Below are 22,733 nucleotides of genomic sequence, written 5' to 3'. Positions count from 1 at the left end.
GGGAAGGGTTTAAGTGGCTTATTGAATCAGGGATGGGATTTGGGAGAGTTTTGAACCCTGGGTGCTCAGTGGTTCCCCCTCCCCGGGGTCGGGAGGGGAAGGGGGCTGTGGGACCATGGGCATCTCTGCTGCCTGGCACCGGAGAGCTGCCAGCCCCCAGCCCTGGGCAATTGCGGAGGGACCATGGCTGCCACTGCTCCGGCCTCTCCATCCCCCTTCCCAGCCCCGAGCATCCCTCCCATCCCTGACGTCGCACTCCCCCCTTTTCCATGGTTTCACTGGGAGAAAAAGGAGCCGTTTCCCTTCCTGCATCCAGCACAGCTCAGCGCCACAGGGGGCAACTCGGAGGCCGCCCAAGATGATTTACAGGATCTGCTGCGTCTGGGGCAGTACCCCAGGGAAGGGCGAGCGTGTGTGGGAGTCTGCTGCCATTTTCCATAATAAATCCTGGTGGGAACTGAATGTTCCTAGGTCGGGGCCGGAGGCAAACTCAACGCTGCATTTCTCTGCCGATCTGTCCTTGGGACTTAATCTCAAATCTGTTATCGCCATCCCCATCGAACACTGGGAGTCAGCGATGCCAATTGTAGCGGTTTTGATATCCCTTCCAGCTATTTTTTTTACCCCTGACCAGCTCGGGGTGGTTCGAGCCAATTCTTTTCCCCTGTTAGCAACAGCGGCGGGTGGGTGCCAGTTGCCTCGCTCTGGTTTTGCCGGGTATAAAGCCAGGGAGCCCATCTCCGCCCCATCCCTCGCCCAGCAGGCACCGCCAGCGGGGACCTGGGCAGGGGCAATGGCCGAGCTGCCCGTCCCGGAGCTGCCCGCCACCCTGTCCCACTGCAGCGGCCGCTTCACCATCAGCACCCTCCTGGGCACAGAGGAGTGCGGCTGGGGTCCCTACGCAGCCACCGAGGGGGCCGGCTGCGACAGCGCCCACCCCACCCACCTCTCCAGCAGCACCCTCTGCACCAGGACCTTCGGCTACAACACGGTGGACGTCGTGCCTGCCTACGAGCACTATGCCAACAGCAAGGGGGTGGGCGACGCCAGGAAGGGGAGGCCCTCGCTGGCGGACCTGCACTCCATCCTCAAGGTAAGGTGGGGCTCGGCGGTGCTGCCGGCATCCCCTGGCCGTGCTGCCGGTGCCTGGTCCCTGCAGTGCGTCCATGGCATGGTGTCTCCCAGTTATTGGTGCCATGCTGATGTGCACATCCCCAGGATGGTCCCAGGGAGACGCCGGGGGATAATGCAGCTGTTTCCAGCTGTGCGCTCAGCCAGAGCTCTCCTCGCAGCTGCACCCCTCGGGGACGGTGGCTGCCTTCAGCCCTGCCCGCCATCACCTGCCCTCCCCTTGTCCCCACAGCCCGACCCGGGCCGTCTCCACGCGCCAGTGTCCAGCCCGCAGCGGAGCAATGGCCTGCCGGAGGCTGGGCTGGAGGAGGTGACGGGGGAGCCGGGCAGAGCCCCCGTGCCGGATCCCGTCCGCTTTGGATGGGTGAAGGGCGTGATGGTGAGTGTGACTTGTCCCACTGGGAGCATCGCTCTGCCCTCCCACCCCTCCCAAGCAGGGGCACAATGCATTTGCCCCTCATCGTCACGTTTTTCCCAATGTATGTATTTTTTCACAAGTGTCTGCACTCTGAACGATTCCCCTGCCCTCCGTGGCACATTGTTTTTTGCTCGGAGGAGCAGGGGAGCTGGTGTGGCCCTGGCCGTCCCCAGGTGACTGTGCGCTGATGGCTGGTCCCCCTCTCTGCCCCCCCAGATTCGCTGCATGCTGAACATCTGGGGAGTCATCCTCTACCTGCGCCTGCCCTGGATCACCGCCCAGGCGGGAATCGGTGGGTGCCGTGGTGCATTGCGGGTGGGATGACGGCACCGGGCTCGCTGTGGCCTGAAACACCTGGGGCAGGGGCGGAAATGCCAGCAGCATCAAGCGTAGGGTGATGCAGGGGGGTCTGTGGGGCCAGGGATGCTGCATGGGGCTGGGAGGGATGCAGGAACAAAGCGGTGCCCTCTCCCCGCAGCCCTGACATGGCTCATCATCCTGATGTCCGTGACAGTGACCACCATCACTGGCTTGTCCATCTCTGCCATATCCACCAATGGCAAAGTGAAGTCAGGTAGCGTGTGGTCCCTGCTGCCGGCACAGCCTCCGGCCACCTCGGGGGGGTCTCCTCCGCCCTGGGGCTGCCCTGTGGACGTGAACTCCTGGCACGGGCCGCGAGCTGCAGGGGGGCCCCCCAAAAACATGTGGGGGAGAGGAGGGGGAGGCAGCTAACGCCGCGGGGTGCTCCTGCCACCTCAGGGGGCACGTACTTCCTCATCTCGCGGAGCCTTGGGCCGGAGCTGGGCGGCTCCATCGGGCTGATTTTTGCCTTTGCGAATGCGGTGGCCGTGGCCATGCACACGGTGGGCTTCGCCGAAACTGTCCGGGACCTGCTGCAGGTAAGAAAGTGTCTCTGTGTCCCCTCCACCACCTCCATCCCCACCACCTCCATCCCCACCTCCTCCCTGCACAGGCTGCCTTAATTATCAACATTTGTGTTAACACTGAGCCGCCGATAATCAACCACCGGCTGCTAAAACTCGTGGCAATCCCAGCGGTTCGGTTCGGGGAAGGGTCACTTCCACATCGCGGATGTTTCCCCTCCCCAGGAGCACAACTCCCTCATCGTGGACCCCACCAATGACATCCGCATCATCGGGGTCGTCACCGTGACGGTGCTGCTGGGCATCTCCCTGGCCGGCATGGAGTGGGAGGCCAAGGTAATGCTCACTTCATCCGCTCTCCTTATTTCCTTGGGCTGATAGGAGCTGTCCCCACTGCCCACCGGGCATCCGAGGAGCAGAGGATGCCCATAGCACCCCAAAAATAGGCAAGGGTTTCTCCTAATGAGTTTTTCATCCCCTCAGCACCCAAACCCCGACCCCTCAGCTGGCTCTTTCTGGTCTGGCAGGCACAGATACTGTTTTTCCTGGTCATCTTGGTTTCCTTCATAAATTACCTGGTGGGGACGGTGATCCCAGCCACCGCCGAGAAGCAAGCAAAGGGCTTCTTCAGCTACCGAGGTGGGTCCGCCACGGGTTGAGGTTACGCTCAACAGGTCCAAGCGCATCACTGGAGCCCGGCTCTTTGCTGCTGTTGGGGGAGAAGTTTTCTACGGGACAGTGCTCCTCGCTGAGAGATGTCATTAAAAGCATGGTGTCTTCCTCCCGTGGGTTACCTGCTGTCAGCGGTGTGCCTCCATCCAGAGTTGAGATGCTTCAGCCAGGAGACAGATGGTTGGGAGGCCCCAAATGCTTCTCCTCTGCTTCCTCCCCAGCCGACATCTTTGCCCAGAACTTCGTGCCCAACTGGCGTGGACCTGAGGGCTCCTTCTTCGGCTTGTTTTCCATTTTCTTCCCATCGGCAACCGGCATCCTGGCTGGGGCCAACATTTCAGGTGACCTGAAGGTGGGTTTTGGCCATTGCTGCCTGAACTGGTGTTTCTCAGGGCTCAAGCCCTGTTTTCCCCAGGGCTTTGGTTTTGATCCAGCTTTTAGACCCTATTTTATTTCTTCTGGACACTTTGGGGAAGGCTCAGCCAGGAGATGCTCTGCGGCTTTGTGTCGCAATGAATTAAAATTCCTCTCGTATAGCAGCCACGATTAAAATGCCATTTTAGCGGTGCTGCTGGAAAGCTGTCTTACATCTCTCTGTGACTCCCTTGGGCAGGATCCTGCCGTGGCCATCCCCAAGGGCACCTTGATGGCCATCTTCTGGACCACCGTGTCTTACCTGGTGCTCTCTGCTACGATTGGTAAGCAGCACATCCTCCGGTGGCCTGGGAGGATGGAGGTGGTGGGAGCCAGGATCAAGCCGTGGACGCTAGCACCGATACCCCGGGGCGAGTGCCGCAGGTGCCAGACCTCATTCCTGCCCCTATGGTGGGCAAAGTCCTGCTGGGTGGGCAACACAGCTCATGGCATTGCTCATAGCATGCCATGGCAGCTCCATGGCGGAGACTTGGGGGATGTCGCCGGCAACGGGGACGTGGGGCTGGGTTGCATGAAACCGCGGAGAGATGCCGGCCCCACTCCAGCCCTGCCGGAGGGCTGCTGGGATGGCACGCGTGCATGAGGTGAGCAGGCACTGCGTGCCCCCCCAGGTGCCTGCGTGGTCCGGGATGCCTCGGGCAGCCTGAACGACAGCGTGGCGGTGGGCTCGGTGGGCTGCGAGGGACTGGCCTGCAGCTTCGGCTGGAACTTCACTGCCTGCGCCCAGCAGCAGAGCTGCCGATACGGGCTCAGCAACTACTACCAGGTGCTGCTCGGGGCCATCGCCTGCGCCGGTCCCTGCTCCTGGCTGGGTTTGTGCTGCAAGGGATGGGTTTCCCGGGGCAGCCCCATGTCCAGCATCCCCCCAGCATCCTGGGAGGCACACATGCTGTTAAAGCACCCATGTAATGGGGATGCACCAGGGAGCGCGTCTTCCTCAGGCTTTTGGGTGCAGCTGGACTTCACTGCCTGGATAATGTTGATGGAAAAGCACTGAGGGCAGCAGGATGGGGCCCAGGGGCTGGAAATCCCTTGGGGCCAGGGCAGAGGTTGATGCACTGGGGGTGCCAGGGTTCCTGACCGCCTGGTTTTTGGGCAGAGCATGAGCATGGTGTCCGGGTTCGGCCCCCTCATCACAGCAGGGATCTTCGGCGCTACCCTCTCCTCGGCCCTGGCCTGCCTCGTCTCAGCCCCTAAAGTCTTCCAGGTGAGGGGGTGGTGTGTCTGCGTCCCCCAGCTCCCGTCCCTGAGCCCAGCAGCGGGCGATGCTCCTGGGTGCACGCTCAGCGCTGCAGGGCTTTGCAGCCATAACAGCCCTGGGGCGAGGAGGATGCTGCCGTTGGCAAAGGCATAAGGCCAGTTTAGCCCTTGGTCTTACGGGTGCAAGAGCCACCACAGTGCTGCCATCCCATGTCCCCAGTGAAGCCTGCCGTCCCCAACGCATCTTTCCTCGCAGTGTCTCTGCAGGGACCAGCTCTACCCTCTCATAGGCTTCTTCGGGAAGGGCTATGGGAGGAACAGCGAGCCCATCCGTGGCTACATGCTCACTTACGTCATTGCCGTTGGCTTCATCCTCATTGGTAGGTGCTTGCCACCCTGGCACCCTCCTGGTGCCCACTGCCAGCTGGGTGGCTCGGTCCCCGCTGCCAACAGCTCACTCTCCTCCTCCTTCTCCTCGCAGCCGAGCTCAATGCCATCGCTCCCATCATCTCCAACTTCTTCCTCTGCTCCTACGCCCTCATCAACTTCAGCTGCTTCCACGCCTCCATCACCAACTCCCCAGGTGGGCTGTGCCGTGCCGTGCCGTGCCGTGCAGCGGGTGGCTCCCCGACCAGCTCCCCGTCCTGGCAGCGGCCGCTGTGTGTGTTTGCGTGCAGGCTGGCGACCCTCCTTTCGGTATTACAGCAAGTGGGCCGCGCTCTTCGGGGCTGCTGTCTCAGTGGTGATCATGTTCCTGCTGACCTGGTGGGCGGCCCTCATCGCCTTCGGCATCGTCATCTTCCTCCTGGGATACGTCCTCTACAAAAAGCCGGGTGGGTGGCGGTAACCCGGCACCGGAGATGCCACGAGGCATCCGGCCCTGTTGCTAATCCGTCTTCCCCACGCAGATGTCAACTGGGGCTCCTCCATGCAAGCCAGCTCGTACAACATGGCCCTCAACTACTCAGTGGGGCTGAGTGAAGTGGACGAGCACATCAAGAACTACAGGCAAGGGTGGCTTGGCACGGTGCTGAGCATGGAGGGATGGGGATGCGGAGCCAGCCGCCACCGCCAGCAAACCCAGGGTGGCTTCATGCCCATTGCCACGTCCTCACCACCATCCTCAGTAACTGGGAGCCCTGGGAAAATGTGTCTGTCTCCAAAATACCATGTCTTGCCATGTCGGCAGAGGTGGAAAGCAGGGCAAACCTTGCCTTTCCCATACCAGGCAGATGTGTTGGTCTCATCTGATATAAAAAGACCAAAGAGTGAGGCTGGACCCTCAGACACATGATTTCATCTCATCCTAAAGATGCTCCCTATAGTTGCCGCTGGCCAGGTGTGGGAGAAGAGACGCAGCTCCATTCCAGAGAGGCTCGGTTCCTCCAAATTACCAGCCTTCGCCCCTTCTCTCTCCCTGCCTGCAGACCGCAGTGCCTGGTGCTGACCGGCCCTCCCAATTTCCGCCCGGCCCTGGTGGACTTCGTAGGGACGTTCACCAAGAACCTCAGCCTGATGCTCTGCGGCAACGTGCTGATCGTGAGTCACCTGCAAAAGCCGGTCGGTTCCCAGTCCTGGGGTCTCCAGCCACCCATGGGCGGTGGGCTGGGAAATCCAGATGCGTCCTGGCGGGCTTATGGGGTGGGGATTGAAATGTGCCCATTTATGTGCTGCTGGATGATGCAATGTTTCATCTGGGAGCCTCTCCAGCTTGTTAACCAATACTGATGAAGCATCGGGATGTCCCTGTGGGCCAATGGCTTCCCCTTGCCAATTAATTGTCAAAGAAAAGATGCGGTAGGACGAGGCGGTTGCTCAGAGGACGGGGTGGTCCTGCAGCCCTGAAACCTCAAGAGCAACTGGGGACATGTAGTGCAGCAAATGCCAGCTCATCTGCAGCCATGGGACTGCTGGCATCGTGTGTGTTGGCTGTTGACTCCCAAAATTCTCTGGTTCTTTTGCTGTGATTGTAACCTTCCATGCAGGCATGGGTTACATACAGGTCTTGCCAATGATTTGGGAAGAGAGGAGCTGGAGGTCCTTGGTGGCAAGACCACCAGCTGGAAGGGGTCGCCTGGGTCTGAGCCTCTGCCCCTGCTCCCCCCAGGGACCACGGAAGCAGAAGATGCCAGAGTCCCGGCTGACGGCGGACGGCCACACCAAGTGGCTTACAAAGAGGAAGATCAAGGCTTTCTACACAGATGTGGTGGCTGAGGATCTGAGAAGTGGCGTCCAAATGCTCATCCAGGTACAGCCACCCTCAGCCGTCGACCATCAGGGTCCTTCCTCTTCCGTCACTGAGTGGAGGGCTCTGACTGCCCTCCCAGACCTCCAGGCACCCCCCTTTGCTCACTCCCCTGTGGGCTGACACCATCCGCGTCCGTCTGTCCCTGCAGAGGGGTCTCATGGGGACATCTATCCATAGGCTGCTGGCCTTGGGAAGATGAGACCCAACATCCTGGTGCTGGGCTACAAGAGGAACTGGCGGACAGCATCCCCACAGAGCCTGGAGGACTACGTGGGCATCCTGCAGTACGGCCACGCCGGCTTCTCCACCCCTGGGGACGCTGGCACCCGGCAGTGGCCCCGCGGTTGGGTGCGGGGGTGCTGTGGCTGCGTGTGCAGGGTCTGGCCGGGCTGGCAGTGCTGCCTGACAGAAACCGGCCACCATTAACTGCCTTCTCCTCCCTCCTTCCAGTGACGCCTTCGATTTCAAGTATGGCGTGTGCTTGATGAGAATGAAGGAAGGGCTGAACGTTTCCCGAGTGATGCAGGCTCATGGTAAGCAGTTTTGGGCAGCCGGTGATGCTCGGCAATGTGCCGGAACTGTAGGATGTGCCAGCCAGCACCATGTGTCCCCAGGCGAAGGTCACAGTCCTGGTGGGACATCACTCCTGGGCTGGGACCAAAGGGGGTGGGGACACTGGGGTGCTGCCATGCTGCCCGTGCTCTTCTCTCTCCCCAGTTAACCCCACATTCGAGGCAGCGGAGCATGCCGAGGAGAACGGCACAGGCGGCAGAGCAGCCCCAGGCACAGGTCAGTTTTGGCTTGGGGCTGCCGGGAGCATCCCTGGCTCTAAGGATTATTTTTGGGGAGCTGGGTTTGCAGGCAGGGGCGCAGGTTTTGAGCGGCAAAGGGGAGCGGGGCTGGGGCCAGGAGGAAGCGTCGCTTTTCCCCGCAGCCAGCGGTGCCCCTTGCCGACGCCGGGACCCTCTTGCCCCAGCAGCAGATTCTGCCACCTTGGCCAGTGAGCAGCAGGCGAGCACCATCTTCCAGAGTGAACAGGGCAAGAAGACCATCGACATTTACTGGCTCTTCGATGATGGAGGTAACCTTCACCTTTGGCTGCTGCGGCTCTTCACCGTCCGTCTGTCCAGCTAATGTGAACCCAGCACCTCCATCGCAGTGCCCAGGAGGGCTCAGTCCTCACCGAACGGTGCCAGGCCATCCCTGGCATCTGGCGTTAAGAAAGTGCCGTCGAGCACGTGGGGTCACCGCAGCCGCGTCTCCCATCGGGTGTTTTGGGGACAGGTCTCACGCTGCTCATCCCCTACCTCCTGGGGCGCAAGAAGCGGTGGGGAAAGTGCAAAATCCGGGTGTTTGTCGGCGGGCAGATCAACAGGATGGATGAGGAGAGGAAGGCGTAAGTGCTGGTGGCCGCTCGCACTCCACAGCCGCTCTTAGCCACGTGGCCACCGCCGCTGCCCCTATGGGTGGGTGGCAGGAGCCGCTTCCCCACTGAATCTCCCAGGCTTTGCTGTAATGGGATCTGTGGGCTCCGACCTGGCTGCTTTGCTTTGCTCTTCCAAAAATCAGTGGGGTGATTGTGGGGTGGGGAAAACCCAAGTGCAAACCGGGGACAGCGGCAGGGGTTTCTGCCGAGTCAGGTCCCTGTCCAAGCCGCCCTGCTAATTTTTGGAAAATGTGTCCTTTTCCCTCTGGTAGGATTGTCTCTCTGCTGAGCAAGTTCCGTCTCGGCTTCCAGGAGGTCCACATCCTCCCCGACATCAACCAGAAACCCCGGCCGGAGCAGTAACCGTCCCCCTCCCCTTCTCCCCCTGCCCCCAGCACCCCTAAACTCACCCGGACCCCCTTTCCTGGCACCATCCGCTTGTCTTCCAGCATCAAGAGGTTCGATGACCTGATCGCTCCCTTCAGGCTGAATGACGGCTTCAAAGACGAGGCCACGGTGAATGAGATGAGGCAGGGCTGTCCCTGGAAGATTTCTGATGAGGAGGTTGATAAAAATAGAGCCAAGGTAGCACCATGGGCTCCTGCAAAGGGTCTCCTGCTTTTGAGACAAATTGCAGTCTTTTTGGAAACAATTATTTTGCATTTGTCAACCCTCTTTGCTCTGCAGTCGCTCCGACAAGTGAGGCTGAACGAGATTTTGCTGGATTACTCACGGGACGCAGCGCTCATAGCCATGTAGGTGCCAGCAACGCCCTCGCACCCGTTTCTTGCCCTATGGAAATGGATGTTCCCCCCAGCCCTGCGTGGGGAGATCCTGGACAGACACCCCAACACTGCCGCGGGACGGTGCCGCACCATGGGGAAAAGCTCTTGGAAGGCCCCAAGGGGTCTGGCCTGGGTCCTAGTGGGGGGGGAGGATGTGGCGTTACCCCTTTTTAGGGAAATAACCTGCAAATTAGCACAGGATTGAGAGAGGGGCTAAGGACGGAGCTTGGCTCAGCAGGGCGGCCGGAGGGGGCTGCGCTGGCTGTGCCTCACCCGGCCCCTCGCTGCCGCCGCAGCACGCTGCCCATCGGCAGGAAGGGTCGCTGCCCCAGCTCCCTCTACATGGCCTGGCTCGAGACCCTCTCGCAGGACCTGAGACCCCCTGTCATCCTCACCCGAGGAAACCAAGAGAACGTGCTGACCTTTTACTGCCAATAAAGCCTCCTGGATCCCTGCCAACTCGGGATGTGCATTTTTCAGGACAGTTTTAATCTCAGAGCGTGCTCGCCCAGGGCTCTGGGGGAGCAGCGAAGGCGTGTGGTCGCCAGTTCTTGGAAAATGCCCGCTGTGCACAGCTGCCACCCTCTTAGAAACTCATTTTGCTGATCTCGGTCTATGCAGGTTGTATAAATATATAAAATACCACAGGCCCCATAGTGCAGGCACTGCTCCAGCCCTGGGTTTGACCGGAGCCATGCAGGTGAGGCATGGGGTCCCAGGCTGAACCGTGCCCCGTTCTGAGAGCAGCAAGGGGACAGCGGGACTCCTGTGCCTACTCCCCCAGGAGAGCCTGAGCGGTGCTGATGGCCCTGGCAAAGCCACCGTCCCGGGGTGAGAACCACCCCAGGGGGATGGGAGCGGGTCAGCGCCAAGCCCAGGGGCTGCGGGGACCCTGCACGTCTGCTCAGGGACGGGGACTCCCGGCCTCGAAACGGGCTGAGCCCACCCCCAGCAGCCGAGCAGCAGCAAGACGTCACCTCAGGCTGTGGTGCCTGGCTTGCAGGCGTGTGTCCAGCTCCTAACGGAGACAAAATTAACCACCAGAACCAGGACACTTCCTGGTGCAGATGGCCCCAGGCAGGAGGAACCTGCCCCGTGTGAGGCAGGAGCAAGGCTCATTTCCAAAAGCACAACCCAGGCTCCCTTGTCGCCCTGCAGGAGAAACGCACAACACCGTTCACCTTGACCTTTATAGAATTTACTGATAATCACCACCAGGATTAGAAGTGTCAGTAGAAAAATAAAATTTACAGAGTTTTCTATCATACAAAGATTTGTTCATGACAGCCACAGTCGTTATCGAGATAGGAAGTCGGGCGATATCTAAATCAGCCCAACACAGAGGACGTTCGCACACAGAAAGCAGGGCCACGAGTCTCAGCTCGAGCAGCGATGTTTCTCCGGGGCTGGCAGCTTCTCTGCAAGGTGTTTCCTTGACCAACGCTCCTGGCTGGGCTCCCTGGCCAGGGGTTCACAGCACTGCCCAGCCCGGGACACCTCAGCATTGACATTTTTGCAAGCACTTTGCAGCTTTTGGCAAGGTTGACTGAGCGAAATCTACCGACACCTGCTGAAAACAGAAGGAATTCCTCCGCTCGCCTCACTCAGGATAAGGAACACAAAGGGAAGACCAAACCGATGTGATGAGAGGGGAGGAAACTACCGGCAGTGACCAATCTGGTGCATCAGCTCAAAACTACTCCTCCTTCCCGTTTGGATCTGGTTTTACTGGAGAGGGAGGACGGGAAGGCAGCCAGGGGAGCGGAGGATGCTCTGTGAGTACCGAGGTGACACAAAGAACTCTTCCCCCAGCGCTAATACCTGTCAAGACAAGTCAGCAGCCGATTGTTCACCTTTTATGCAAGAATTCCCTGAAAATTTCATGGTGCCTGGGCACAGAGAGGCACCACCGGCTCCAACCACTCAACTTCCAAACAGTGGCTGAGCTGTCAACTCTTCAAGTGAAGCAGACCCCCCCCTCAAAACAGACACAATGGATGGAAAACAGGAGGTTTTCAGTGTGCCCAGCACCAAGCGATTTTTTTTTTTTCATTTGTTCTGAGCTCTTAACAGCCCGGATTTGTCCCCTGCATGCCTCAGCCCCATTACTGCAGAGGAACCATCCTCGTGCCATGGCACGTGGCACACCGATAAAGTGCTTTCCCAGTTGCAATCAGCTTAGTCCTTGCTACTGAGGGATGCCAGGCACCGGAGCAGGGGGAAAGTGGAGCACAGCGGGTGCCCAGGACACTGGTTTCTAGCATCACCTGAAAGGTAAGGCCAGACCTGCCCAGTCTAAGTCCCATGAGGGACTTTTAATCCACCCAGGAAAACACAGGATAATTCACGTGAATGAAACCAGGCACTCCGGACACACGCTGTGTATGCAGCCATTCAAAGTAAGAAGTGGGAAGGGGGGAAGACATCCAGAGAGATCATTATTCCTGCTTTTTCATAGAATCACAGAATTGTTTAGGTTGTAAAAGACCTTTAAGATCGAGTCCAACCGTTAACCTAGCACTGCCAAGTCCACCACTAAACCATGTCCTCGAGCACCACATCTACCTGTCCTTTAAATACCTCCAGGGATGGGGACTCAACCACTTCCCTGGGCAGCCTGTTCCAGTGCCTGACAACCCTTTTGGTGAAGAAGTTTTTCCTAATATCCAACCTAAACTTCCCCTGGCGTAGCTTGAGGCCGTTTCCTCTTGTCGTATCGCTTGTTACTAGGGAGAAGAGACCAACCCCCACCTCGCTACAACCTCCTTTCATGTAGCTGTAGAGAGCAATAAGGTCTCCCCTCAGCTTCCTCTTCTCCAGACTAAACCACCCCAACTCCCTCAGCTGCTCCTCATAGGACTTGTGCTCTAGACCCTTCACCAGCTTTGTTGCCCTTCTCTGGACACGCTCCAGCACCTCGATGTCCTTCTTGTACCGAGGGGCCCAAAACTGAACACAGTATTTGAGGTGCCGAGTACAGGGGGACGATCACTTCCCTGGTCCTGCTGGCCACACTATTCCTGATGCAAGCCAGGATACTGTTGGCCTTCTTGGCCACCTGGGCACACTGCTGGCTCATGTTCAGCTGGCTGTCGGCCAGCACCCCCAGGTCCTTCACTGGGGGCAGAAGCGCAGAGGGAAGGAGAGGCCTGACCTTCCCCCGGGGAATGCAGCAGTAGGAAGACCGGCTCTCTACAAGCAGCACAGCACAGGGGGCACTCCAGGGTTTAGTATACATTACACCGCTTGGACCTCACCCACCTAAGGAGAAGGATTCACATTGAAGTCTTTCCTAAAATCCACAGCTTTATTCCCTGAATTAACATGGGCTAAAATTTAGAGTAATCTCAGCAAGTACCTCCTGAAAAACACCTCTATCCATCAGCTGTCAACAGACCACTCTGGAGAAGTCAGTACATAGAGAGAAATTCTTTTTTCATGATAAACACGTGGCCCCGTTGAGGGTTGTTTCAGCACAGAGGACATAGGGTTCATGGAAGATAGCTGGCCTTACGAAATGTTGCAGGTACAAAAGGCAAGCTGGTTTGGAAACCAAAGGAGTGCAGCAAAACCACAGATGGGATGTATGTCCTGGGAGGCTGGACACAGATGGCGCCTTTCCTCGGCAGCCCACGCGCCTGTCAGCTGGTAATGAACAAACCAGGATGACAGCAACGCCATGGGGCTGGCTACGCTGCCCAGCCACATCCTTGGGATTCAACCTCAGCTTCCCCAAGGGCCTCAAAAAACCAAGCCCCCAGAAAGCGCCCAGCTAGCAACCTGAGAGCCCTGGCCATGTGGTATGCCACCCCGCAAGAGGGCGGATCTAAGAGTTAGTTAAAAGTCACTTAAAACAAACTAAAACAATTCATTAGAGGAGACCACACTGCCTGCTGGTAAGGGTTGGTCTGGGGCTGTGTTCACAAGGCTCGTCCCTGATGGACACGGGAATCAGCCAGGCTCTTCCCGGGACCCTCGCAGGCATCTCACCCACCGGCACGCTGCGGGCTGGATGCCAAAAACACAGCGCACTCCCTGCCTCCACACCTGGGAAGCCCCAAGTCACGAGAACCCGGTGCCAGCTGTGCAGCTTTCGCCAGCGCAGCCATCGAAGCAGCAGTGTGCTGAGTTTTACATAAGCCGGCCAGCGATGTTTACATATCAGTGAAGACACCCGATTCCACCACACCAATATAAACGTGTTCAGCAAGTAAAAGGAGAATGGAGAAGTTTAAAAATACGCGTCTCCTTCAGAGCCTGAGAAGCAGCAGCGCATGCTCACACGTGCGCCCTGGGATTTCTCGCATGGGCAGCAGGGTGGAGCACCCAGTCAGCTGCGCTTCGCCTCTCGGGCAGAAGGTACACAGTGCCTGAAGGGCTTCACCGTAATAAAATTCACAAAACCAGCAATCCTTTTTACACTGGTTATTTCCTCTGCCGCAGCATTCATAGTCACAGCTCTCGGCCACAAATCTGCACTTTCATCCATCTAAAACGATTTTTCCTTTTGCTGCTCCCAAATTCACTATGACCAAGACCTGGTATTAGAAAGCTGGGGCCAGCAAGAAAACAAATTAAGTTTCTCATTTAAAAAATTCACATTAAAAGAGCTTCAGGCTCACTGCAAACAAAGCAGCAAGAGGTCAAAGCATTAAGTGAGCTCTGAAGACATCACCTCACTCCGTAGTACTGTTTCTACCCCAGAACAGCCCGTGTCACATCTTAGTTATGTCCCGTTGCTACAATTCATCACTGGTAAAAGGTACGTGGGCCTCGTCCTCCAGAAGCCCTTTTCCTGTCCTCCATAGGAATAAAGTTTCACTTGGCACTTAATGCTACTAAAAAGTAACAAAATTCACAATTTTTATCCTAATTTCAAGCCACACTGGAGACAGGAGCAGGCCTTCATGTATCCTTTAACCAGTGGAGAAGCACACACCGAGGCACGCCTCGAGCTGTGCTCCTTCATGATTTGTTTCAGAGACGGCACAGGCGGCAGATCCTTTGCTCTTCCTTTGATTTGTGATCTCTAGCGTCTGAAGAAGAGCTAGAGAGTGGCTAAGATGCGTAGAAACGAAACCACCACCACACAGAATGTCTGACCCACTCCTAAAATGAGGGCTTCAAAGGGAATCATTTTTTTCCCCGCAGCTCTGTAAACTCCAGCAATGGCAGCACCTGTGGAGAGGGGAAAAAGCCAAAACATGAATGCGTGACAGCCACCATGAGATAGACACTGTTATACCACAGGGACAAAGGGGGAGGGCTCAGAGGATCTGAGGCTGCAGGAAAGAGCCCTGAACCCCTGCGCACCGGCTGGCAGAAATGCCAGACTGGGTTCACCGTGACAAACCTCAGCCAGTAACCAAAGCATGCTGGTGGCAATGGGTAAACTCGTGGGGAAACTCTGCTGAGACCTCCAGAAGGCGTGGAGGTTGGGGCAGTTTTGGACATGCTCTCGTCACAAGATCCTCCACACCACAGCCCACAAGCTGCAAATATTACCCAGTTTTGGGCACAGACACCAAACCTATGTTTTTTCTCCCAGTGCTCAGAAACCTGAAAGCCCCTCCGGCTCTGCACCTGATGGCCCCGTTTGGTACCTGACAAAGGGCTCAACAGGTGGGATGGTCCGACACTTTGAAACATGGGGCAGGGGGGGAATATCGCCAAAACATTCATCTCCTCTCTACCCCAGGGAATGCCGCGGTTCGGCGCACTCCCGAAGGTGACCTCTGATCGCTACAGAAGCACTCGGTCGACATTTTCGAGCATCTACCGTACTTGTTAGGATGCCGGCGGTAATGGGTCCCACGATGCCCATCAGGAGGAGGCTCACGGACATGAACCTGCCGTACTTGTGATGCCTGAGCGTGAAGAGCGCTAGCAAAGCGGCCGGGACGTGGAAGGAGAGGGAGGAGACGAGGGCCCACAGGAAGACGCCATACCACATCTCTGTGGAGAGAAGGGCCGTGAGGCAGGCTCGGGGCCCGCCGGCCCCCAGCGAGGCCGGCGGAGGCGGCGGGAGGGCCCCGCTCCGAGCAGGCCCCGCGGCGGGGAGGGTACCTGGGAAGGTGGAGAGCGGGCTGGAGTAGGTGGTGGTGCCGTTGCCCACGCGGGGCACCAGGCGGAGGCTGAGGATCTGCTGCAGGAGCCCCCCGCCGCCGCCCGGCTCGCCGCCCTCCATCCCCTCACCGGCCCCGCCGCCGCCATCCGCCGGCTCCTCTTCCGCCCGCCCCCTTCCGCCCGCTCCAGCCAATGGGAAGCGCCGCTCGGTGACAAACAAGCCCCTCCGCCAACCGCCGCCCGCCAGGAAGGGTCCGGCCAGCCGGGCCCCGTCCCCACCCCCCGCGCTGCCATGGGAACGGCTGTCGGCCGCAAAGAATGCCGGGAGTCCCCCTCGCAAGGGAAGCCCCCTCGGGCGCGGGGCGGTGCTATTGGCCGAGGCTGGGGAGGCGCTCTAGCCCGCTGGCTGGCCTCTCGTCGTTGCTCCCCGTGCTTGGGGCCGCCTAGGAGGTGCAGCCGCCTCCCACCCCGATAGGGGGCGCCCCGGGACGGGCAGCGACGCTCTGGGCGGCGGCGGGCGCGCGTGAGGAGGAGGCGGCAGCGGCGGGCGTGAGGCGGCGGCGGCGGCGGCGGCGGCGGCGGCGGCGGCGGCGGCGGGGTTTGGCCGGGGCGGGCCGGCACCATGTCGGGCTCGGAGGAGTACTCCTCCGCCGAGGACGAGGACTACGTGCCCTCGGGTGAGCGGTGGCGGGCCGTGGGGGGGTGGGGGGGGTGGCGGTGGTCCCGGCGCTCACCGGCGCTCACCGGCTGTGCTTGCAGGTGCGGAGTACAGCGAGGACGACGTGAGCGAGCTGGTGCGGGAGGAGGCGGCGGACAGCCCGCGGCCGCCCCGCGGCAGGAGGAGCCCCCGCCGCCCCGCCAGCAGGTAGGGCCGCGGGCGGAGCCGCCCCCGGTTGGGCACAGACGCGGGTTCCCGGGGGGGCGAACCGACGTTGGCTCTGCCCAGCTGGGAGCCGCCTGCGCCGGTGCTCGTTCCGCCGGGCGCAGCGCTGAGGGACGGAGGAACGCTTTTCTTCGTTCGTTAAACAACGTCAGAGGCAGAGATCCTCAGGCTTGACAGACACCGAGCCTGGAAGCCCTCCCCAGGAGCTACTTATTTTCCTTTTGATAAGCCTTTTTAAGTACAGAACGCTTTTCAGTGCCGCATATATACAGTTTATTTAAAATTGGTTCCTGTCTTGGCCAAGTTCTCCTCCTCTCCTGGTTCCTACAACATCCCAGAGCCCATTGTGTACTTACAGATGCACACACGCACGTGCCAGTCTACTTCAGGGGCCTGCCTGCTTCAGTCTCACTGTGTTTTCTGAACAGCATCATCTTTTAATTAAGTAGCTTCATCCCCAAGATTAGGGGAAATCTCCCAGGTAGAATGTCTTAACGAGAATATGAAATATTGTGTTGCTTCACCCATGCTTACAGTTCAGCTCTGGAATAGTGTTGCAGTACCTCAGTATTTTTTTTTTTTTTTTTTGGCATCTGCTTCCAGGAAAAGGAAGAAAGGAGGCCTCTTGCTAGAGGCAGATGAGAAAGAGGAAGAAAAGGCTCAGCAGAATGAAGAGGAGGAAGAGGAAGTGGACAGTGTAGAGCAGGTGGAAAGAAACAGAGAAGAAGAAGAAAAAAGGAAAGAGGATGCTCTTTGGGCCAGTTTCCTTAGTGATGTGGGACAGAAACCCAAAGCAGGGGCTGCCACGCAAGTGACGCAAGCTAAGAAGGTAATAGTGGCCTGGGCCTTCACCCAGGATGTGTGGGAAGGGCCTGAAGCTTTAGAGCATGTGACGTTGGTTCTAGCTGGTACCTAATGTCTGTCAGAGTCGGGAAGAGGCTGGGTTCACCCCTGCCTCGTCTGCTTTGTAAGTCTGGAGCCCCACCATGGGGCAAACTGTAAGCTGCTGGTTTCCTTCTAACTGGGGAGGTCTGTGATCTGATGGTGCTGCTTTCGGAGCTCCTTGTCAGCATCTTGGAGGGTCTCACGGAGCCCTCTTGGCTTCTCTTCCTGGTCCTGGATTCTCCTTGTGATACAGGAGCAGCACAATGAGTTTCGGTCTGAGCTGTGCCCACAAGCACAGCTCTCCCCTGAGGCTTGTGCCTTTCCTGATGCTCAAAAAAAAAAAAGAAAGGGAGACCGTGTGTGTGAGTGGGGAAGCAGAAGAGACCTGTGCTGACATCTCTGCACCTTGCCCTTCGTCCTTGTACAGTGAGGGCATCTGGAAGATGCTGCATGTCGGGATGGACGTTTGTAACAAGAATGAATCTAGCTTTCCCTAGTTTCCTTTATAAGCTCCATTAACATGCTCTTGCTCTCTGTCTGCAGAGGTTTTCTGTAGAGAGAATTCTGTGTGTAATCAGCTATTTAAAAGGATTTGGTTCTTAATACAACCAAATGCATGTATTTGCCTTGCAAAGCGTTTCACACTGAAGGTGGTAGAAGGGAAGAAGGTACCAAAACTGACCCTCTGTTGCTAGAATTGTCTTTTTTTTTTTTTTTTTCTTTTTGAGTGGTCAGCCAAAAAAGTATTTTTTAACAAGAGTCTGGACTCTTGAATCAGCGACGCCTGGCGAGTACAGTTCTCCTCACTGTGTGAAGCTTCTTTCTACAACTGTTGGAAGGCTGCAGAACAAGTGTAGTTGTGTAACCTTTGTTTGTAACTTTTAGAAGAGTCCTTTCATCTGAACCCTCCTGCTTCTCTCCGACTTAGTTGTTACTGGCTGAACAGCTGAGATGGTTACAGGTAGAATTAGAGAGGAGGAGAGAGGAAAAGTTCTCTTCTGAGTGATTCTACTTTTATGGTTAGATTGCTAAAACATGAGCAGTCTTTGAAAGTTCATCAATAGTCTAGAATAATTTATGGAGAGATGCAGTTCTTCTGTTCCCTTTGTGAACTTCTTAATTTGGACTTAAAATGTCTGCTGGAAGATCTCTGCATTGTGTGGTTGATTTAGAGCCAGAATTTTCATTTTTATTTTGATTATTTATAGGGTCTGAGGGTTTTTTTTTATGTATGCTGTTAAAAGCTGTAGTTGTGACTGAGTAAATTAAGAGGCGTTGTTGACAGCTTAATAAAGATATTTCCCTCTCAAATTAAAGAGATGTTATTGACAAATAGCTTAATATCTTCAGGGTTCTTTATGAAGATCAGCCTTGCTTTTTCTGCTGATGGGTTTTGTTATTCTATATTCTTGAGTGAAAATAAACCTATTTCTGTATAATCCACCCTGGCAGCATTACTGCCTGGTGGTGCTTAGTTTGGGAGAACAGAGTCTTCAGGCTTTTGCTTGCTTTCTGAATCACAGCAGTTTATTCTCGCTCCTTCCTGCATTTAATTACAATTTCACTTCTCGTTTTGGGTCTGTTTTGATCCTTGAGCTCCAATGGGAGCCTGGAACAAAAGTGGGGAATTTCCTTCTGGTGGCAGGGGTGTTTGTTTCCTTTTTCTTGTCTGTGGGTGACTTGCTTTGACCAGCCAGCCCAAATCGCAGTGCTACCTGAGGTCTGCGTTGGGTCCTCGGCCCCTTGGAGTGATAATTTGGCTTGGCTCCACAAATGCATTGTTTTGTTTTCTCCTGCCTATGTTTCACAGGCTGAAGAAGAGAAGAGTGGGAAGAAGCTTCAGGAGAAACCAAAAGAGTCTGAGAAGCCAAAAGATTCAGGAAAAGTGACAATCACCAAAGTGTTTGATTTCGCTGGTGAGGAAGTCAGGTAAGCTGGCAGATGTGACGTGTCTACTGCGGGCTCGGAGCAAACTGGGTGCTGCTCTTCTGCTGGCAGGCTGGTGATGTGCTGTGAAGCACAGTGTATCTTCTCCTTTTTCCTTTATGCTTTTTTTAATCATCCTCAGGTGAGGCATGATATCAGACCTCAAGGAAAATGAGGCCAAGGTTTTTCTGCCTGAGGGCTGCGGAGTGTCCTTATATGCAGACCTCAGTCTTTGCTCGACTTCAAAATATGCCTGTAAATTCACTTAGGCTTCCCCATCTGGACAGTGTTAAAATGGTTGGCAGAGCTTCCCGGTGGCACTGCCACTGTGAAGGTTGAGACAGAGAGAACTGTTTATGGCCCCTCAAGGATGACAGTAATGCATTTAATTCCTCCAGTCTAGTCCAAGCCCTGTGCTGGGGGCTGTATATTTGCTGGCCCTTTCCCTGGTGATGTGCACAATCTACTACAACAAAGATCTACAGACAGTAAGAGGTGTTTTGCTGAATGGACTGATAGCGGGGTGCTTTTACCTTTGAAACTGCTGCAACACAGGTGATGGGCTAGGTAAAATCATTCTTTAGGCAGGGTTTGGCTTGCAAGATGCCTCTCGGGATGCGCTGCAAAAAGGGGCAGGTGTTTTATAAATGCATAAGACCAGAACTGAGGGGCCTGGGTGAACCCACTTGAAATCTGAATGCACTGTGACCTTGTGATCATTACCATGGTGTGTTTTTTTTTTTTTCATACCTGCTTTTGTCAGATTAGAATTTCACCTCTATTTTGTGTGACAGCAGAGGGCAGCAGTTCCCAACAATAACACCCACACTGCCTAAATCTGGAGGAGGAAGCAGAGAGCAGGGGCTTCCGCTGCTCTTGCTTTTCATGTCAGCACTGCTGCTGAGCTGTTTGAAAAATCTGAGAGCACCATGAGTCATAGTAGTGACTTCCCTATTTCCCTGCACAATCCAGGCTGTAGGAATACCCTTCATTCACTGATGAAACAGCAAAGAACTGTACCACTGCAGCTTTTCTGAGAGAGAGTATCTGTCATACCCTTTCCACAAAGGAAAGACTAAGGTTTGCCTGTGGACAGATAAAAATCTGTAGCAGAATTACAGACAGAAATTTTGTCATTTGATGCACACTCCTGTCCTCAGCCGCCAGCCTGTTTGTCCCCAATTTTCCTGTTGTTGGTTTTTTTTCTGGTTCAGATGCAATGTCCTACCAGATGAGAATGGATGAAGCTATAGGATCTTAGGGCTGTCATACAAAAGCCGTGTTGGGCTCTGACGTGTCATCAGATGGCATACGGCAGCACTGCGTTCCTGGTGCTTTGGGGTTGCATGAAATCGACGTGCAATCTTATTTGGAGTCTGGACGCGTCCACCTGTGTGTTGTGAGTGTCATGTCCTAACATGAGCATAGAAGTGTATCACTTAAAGGAGGGGGTTGATTTACAGGGAAGCTTGCCTTGTAGGCATACTTCAGAACATGAGTCTTCCACTTGTGGAAAGGAATTTTTTTTGTGTGCGATTTTTTTGTTAGTTAAGACTCGTTAAAGTAGGGAGCTAGTAAAAACGTCTGCCTTGAAGCTTTTTGTTTACGTGTCTCTATGAAAAGAAGCCCCAGATAATTATGATTTAAGCATAGAATTACAAAGGTGTTGGTCTGATTCTGGCATTCTAGATTTTGCGTGGTGGTTACAGATTAGCTTTACCAGTGCTGCTCTTGCTTTTGTTGGTAATATTAGTTGGAGGGGTTGGGGAAACTCTCTGTCCTTCAAAAAGTGGCTTGTCTTATGTGAACAGAATTTGTTCAGGGCTCCTAAGATGCTGAGTTTGTGCTTTTGACATCAGTATCTTATCTGTAGTTATTTTAATAGCTATAGCAAGTAAAGTTTCCAAGTTAGATAAAGGCATATTTTTCTGCACGAGTTGTTTTTCTAGTGTCCTTTGTACTGCTCAGTACTGATTGTTTCCCTTGGGGAACTGCAAAAGAATTAATACAAGTTTCTACTAATTTTTAATGAAATAGGCAAAAGCTGGAGCCTGGATGACAGTGAGACTGTAATCCTGCAAACCACTAAGGCTAGTGTTTTTCATTTACAGCAGCTGTTGTATCAACAGGTTACAGAGCCAGCAACAGAAAGTTTGCAGCGAGGTCTGGAGGACTGTTTTCTGCTCGTGCCAGAGTTATAACATGCTGCTTTCTTTAGCTCTTTGATAACAGCAAAATCCTTCAATGTTTTTTGCCCCCTTGATTTATGTGATAGTCAAAGCTGAAGCTTTTGTGTTGTTTGCTACATCTTGGATCTCTAAATGTTAACCACGCTGTTAGCTGTGGGTAGGATATAAGGAGTTATCACCGCTTACAGCTACTGGTACTTTCCTGTAACGGTGGTAGGTGAGGGCCAGAGGGCTGCTTTTTCTTTAGAAAGCCGGAGGTTGTCTTTGCACGACCCTAAGGTCTGCAAATGCTCTGAATACCAAATGCTGACTTCCTTGCCTGGGGAAGCAGCTGGCGAATTGTTGGTTACAAAGGCCAACACACGGTAGTTGTGTGTGTGCATTTCTAGACTGAAAGAACTGAAATGAGAGAGCTGTCTCTGTTGCTTTCCTTTCTAAATGGTTCGAGGCTACTTCTGAGTGTTGTTCTTTTGAAAGCTTGAGAAGAATGTAGATCAGTATTTAAGCACTGATAGATTCAGGGCACAAATTTCTACAGTCTGCTCACTGAAACTCTTAACAGAAGATCATTTAGCCCTGATCTCATGTTGCAGAACAATTTATTTTCTCCTGTAACAAGACAGTATAATCTCTCTTGCATGGTTGGAGTAGCAGAAGTCTCTTGACAGAAATCTGCAGCTATAGCTACAGGGCTGTAATAGAATAGTGAAAGACCTTCCTCTTTAAGCTGGCAACTCCCCTATAGGTTATTGTTGCACTTAATGTCCATTTTGATTAGTCTGTGCTTGTATCAGTTGCTAATGCTGAACTTTAGGTTCAGGGTATTACAGATTACCAAATAAAGAATTAAATTTGGTGGCTTTTAATTTTATAAAATACATGATTTAGTATTACCTTGTAAAACCAAAGCTGTTGAATCCTGGAACTAGAAACAATCTTTAACTGATTTCTGTGTTTTCCAGTTGTGGCTGTTCTGTCTGCTCTTCCTTCCTCCCTGGTGTTAAATAGATTAGGAGCAGCAGGTGACTGTCACCCAAAGGGCTGTAACTGTGGGCAGTGGGAGCAATTTGCAAAGACAGTTCAGCATCAAAATGGAAGTTCAAGTCATTTCTCACTGGCAGAGGAGATTGAAGCCCCTTTGAAGCTTCTGGTTTATGAACTTGCCTCACGATGCAGGACGTGCGGTTGCATTAATAGGGAATTGCATCCCTGGTGCCAGGGTTTATCTGTTGCAAAATGTAGTTGCTGTATGATGAGGCTTGTTTTCTCTTTGGCAGTCCAGACTACTTTGACCCTTGGCTTTCTTTAAGCTGCTGCTGTGCTCAGTGTATCAAAAATGGTTCTTCTGTGCTCCTTCCATGAAAGTCAACTTTGTGTCCATCTGGGAGTGCAGCAGAATGCAGCTCACGTACATGGAGCTGGCCCAGCCCCGTGTTGTCAATCGCAGTCAGCGTAACAGCGTGTGAGGGAAGAGCGAAGTCGGGTCATTGAATGCTAGCAGGAGTAGGTTCTAGTTTCAAACATCTTCTGTGTACCTTCATTTGGCCTGTGGGAGGCAAAATGAAGTTGAGAGGAGTAATGGTGT

The 22,733-nt window shown here is 54.9% G+C and overlaps 3 protein-coding genes across 4 annotated transcripts in view; 2 read left to right on the top strand and 1 right to left on the bottom strand.

The window, feature by feature from the left end:
• Window positions 1–730: 730 nt before the first annotated feature.
• On the top strand, window positions 731–9,658 carry SLC12A3 (solute carrier family 12 member 3). Of its 2 annotated transcripts, none has more exons than XM_087739320.1 (26): window positions 731–1,093; window positions 1,364–1,510; window positions 1,766–1,841; window positions 2,028–2,123; window positions 2,309–2,448; window positions 2,659–2,769; window positions 2,961–3,072; window positions 3,327–3,457; window positions 3,719–3,803; window positions 4,152–4,306; window positions 4,640–4,747; window positions 4,997–5,120; window positions 5,222–5,323; window positions 5,418–5,573; window positions 5,649–5,748; window positions 6,168–6,279; window positions 6,848–6,988; window positions 7,166–7,272; window positions 7,439–7,521; window positions 7,706–7,777; window positions 7,968–8,069; window positions 8,273–8,384; window positions 8,687–8,773; window positions 8,864–8,999; window positions 9,102–9,169; window positions 9,496–9,658. In XM_087739320.1, the coding sequence occupies exons 1-26, from the start codon at window positions 794–796 to the stop codon at window positions 9,635–9,637; spliced, it is 3,105 nt and encodes a 1,034-aa protein (XP_087595446.1). In that variant the 5' UTR covers window positions 731–793; the 3' UTR covers window positions 9,638–9,658. The 2 variants fall into 2 exon arrangements, with proteins under 2 accessions (XP_087595446.1, XP_087595445.1); XM_087739319.1 differs by having other exon boundaries at window positions 7,965–8,069.
• Window positions 9,659–14,097: 4,439 nt separating this feature from the next.
• TMEM170A (transmembrane protein 170A) lies at window positions 14,098–15,423 on the bottom strand. The gene is made up of 3 exons (XM_087739321.1): window positions 15,266–15,423; window positions 14,984–15,154; window positions 14,098–14,377 (listed from the first exon to the last, which is right to left on the bottom strand). The coding sequence occupies exons 1-3, from the start codon at window positions 15,384–15,386 to the stop codon at window positions 14,247–14,249; spliced, it is 423 nt and encodes a 140-aa protein (XP_087595447.1). The 5' UTR covers window positions 15,387–15,423; the 3' UTR covers window positions 14,098–14,246.
• A 282-nt stretch (window positions 15,424–15,705) lies between these two features.
• The window catches only part of CFDP1 (chromatin remodeling protein CFDP1), a 68,260-nt gene continuing 61,232 nt past the window's right edge, over window positions 15,706–22,733 (top strand). Inside the window, exons 1-4 of the mRNA XM_087740431.1 lie at window positions 15,706–15,942; window positions 16,025–16,130; window positions 16,752–16,977; window positions 18,844–18,962. Coding sequence (XP_087596557.1) covers window positions 15,888–15,942; window positions 16,025–16,130; window positions 16,752–16,977; window positions 18,844–18,962 — 506 coding nt within the window. The 5' untranslated portion in view covers window positions 15,706–15,887. The remainder of the gene's footprint in view (window positions 15,943–16,024; window positions 16,131–16,751; window positions 16,978–18,843; window positions 18,963–22,733) is intronic.

This window comes from Nipponia nippon, unplaced genomic scaffold, assembly GCF_047370975.1.
Source record: "Nipponia nippon isolate SJK-2023a ecotype South Korea unplaced genomic scaffold, ASM4737097v1 scaffold_7, whole genome shotgun sequence".
NCBI classification, from domain to species: Eukaryota; Metazoa; Chordata; class Aves; order Pelecaniformes; family Threskiornithidae; genus Nipponia; species Nipponia nippon.
The sequence above is the reverse complement of the archived record's forward strand: the minus strand, read 5'-3'. Positions and strand labels throughout refer to the sequence as shown.

Coding starts and splice junctions, on each gene's coding strand:
- TMEM170A (XM_087739321.1), bottom strand. CDS start 15,386: ATGGAGGGCGGCGAGCCGGGCGGCGGCGGGGGGCTCCTGCAGCAGATC. Junction 15,155..15,265: donor CCCGCTCTCCACCTTCCCAG/GTACCCTCCCCG, acceptor TTCTCTCCACAG/AGATGTGGTATGGCGTCTTC. Junction 14,378..14,983: donor TACCGCCGGCATCCTAACAA/GTACGGTAGATG, acceptor CCCTCTCCACAG/GTGCTGCCATTGCTGGAGTT.
- SLC12A3 (XM_087739319.1), top strand. CDS start 794: ATGGCCGAGCTGCCCGTCCCGGAGCTGCCCGCCACCCTGTCCCACTGC. Junction 8,774..8,863: donor CAGAAACCCCGGCCGGAGCA/GTAACCGTCCCC, acceptor CTTGTCTTCCAG/CATCAAGAGGTTCGATGACC. Junction 9,170..9,495: donor GACGCAGCGCTCATAGCCAT/GTAGGTGCCAGC, acceptor CTGCCGCCGCAG/CACGCTGCCCATCGGCAGGA.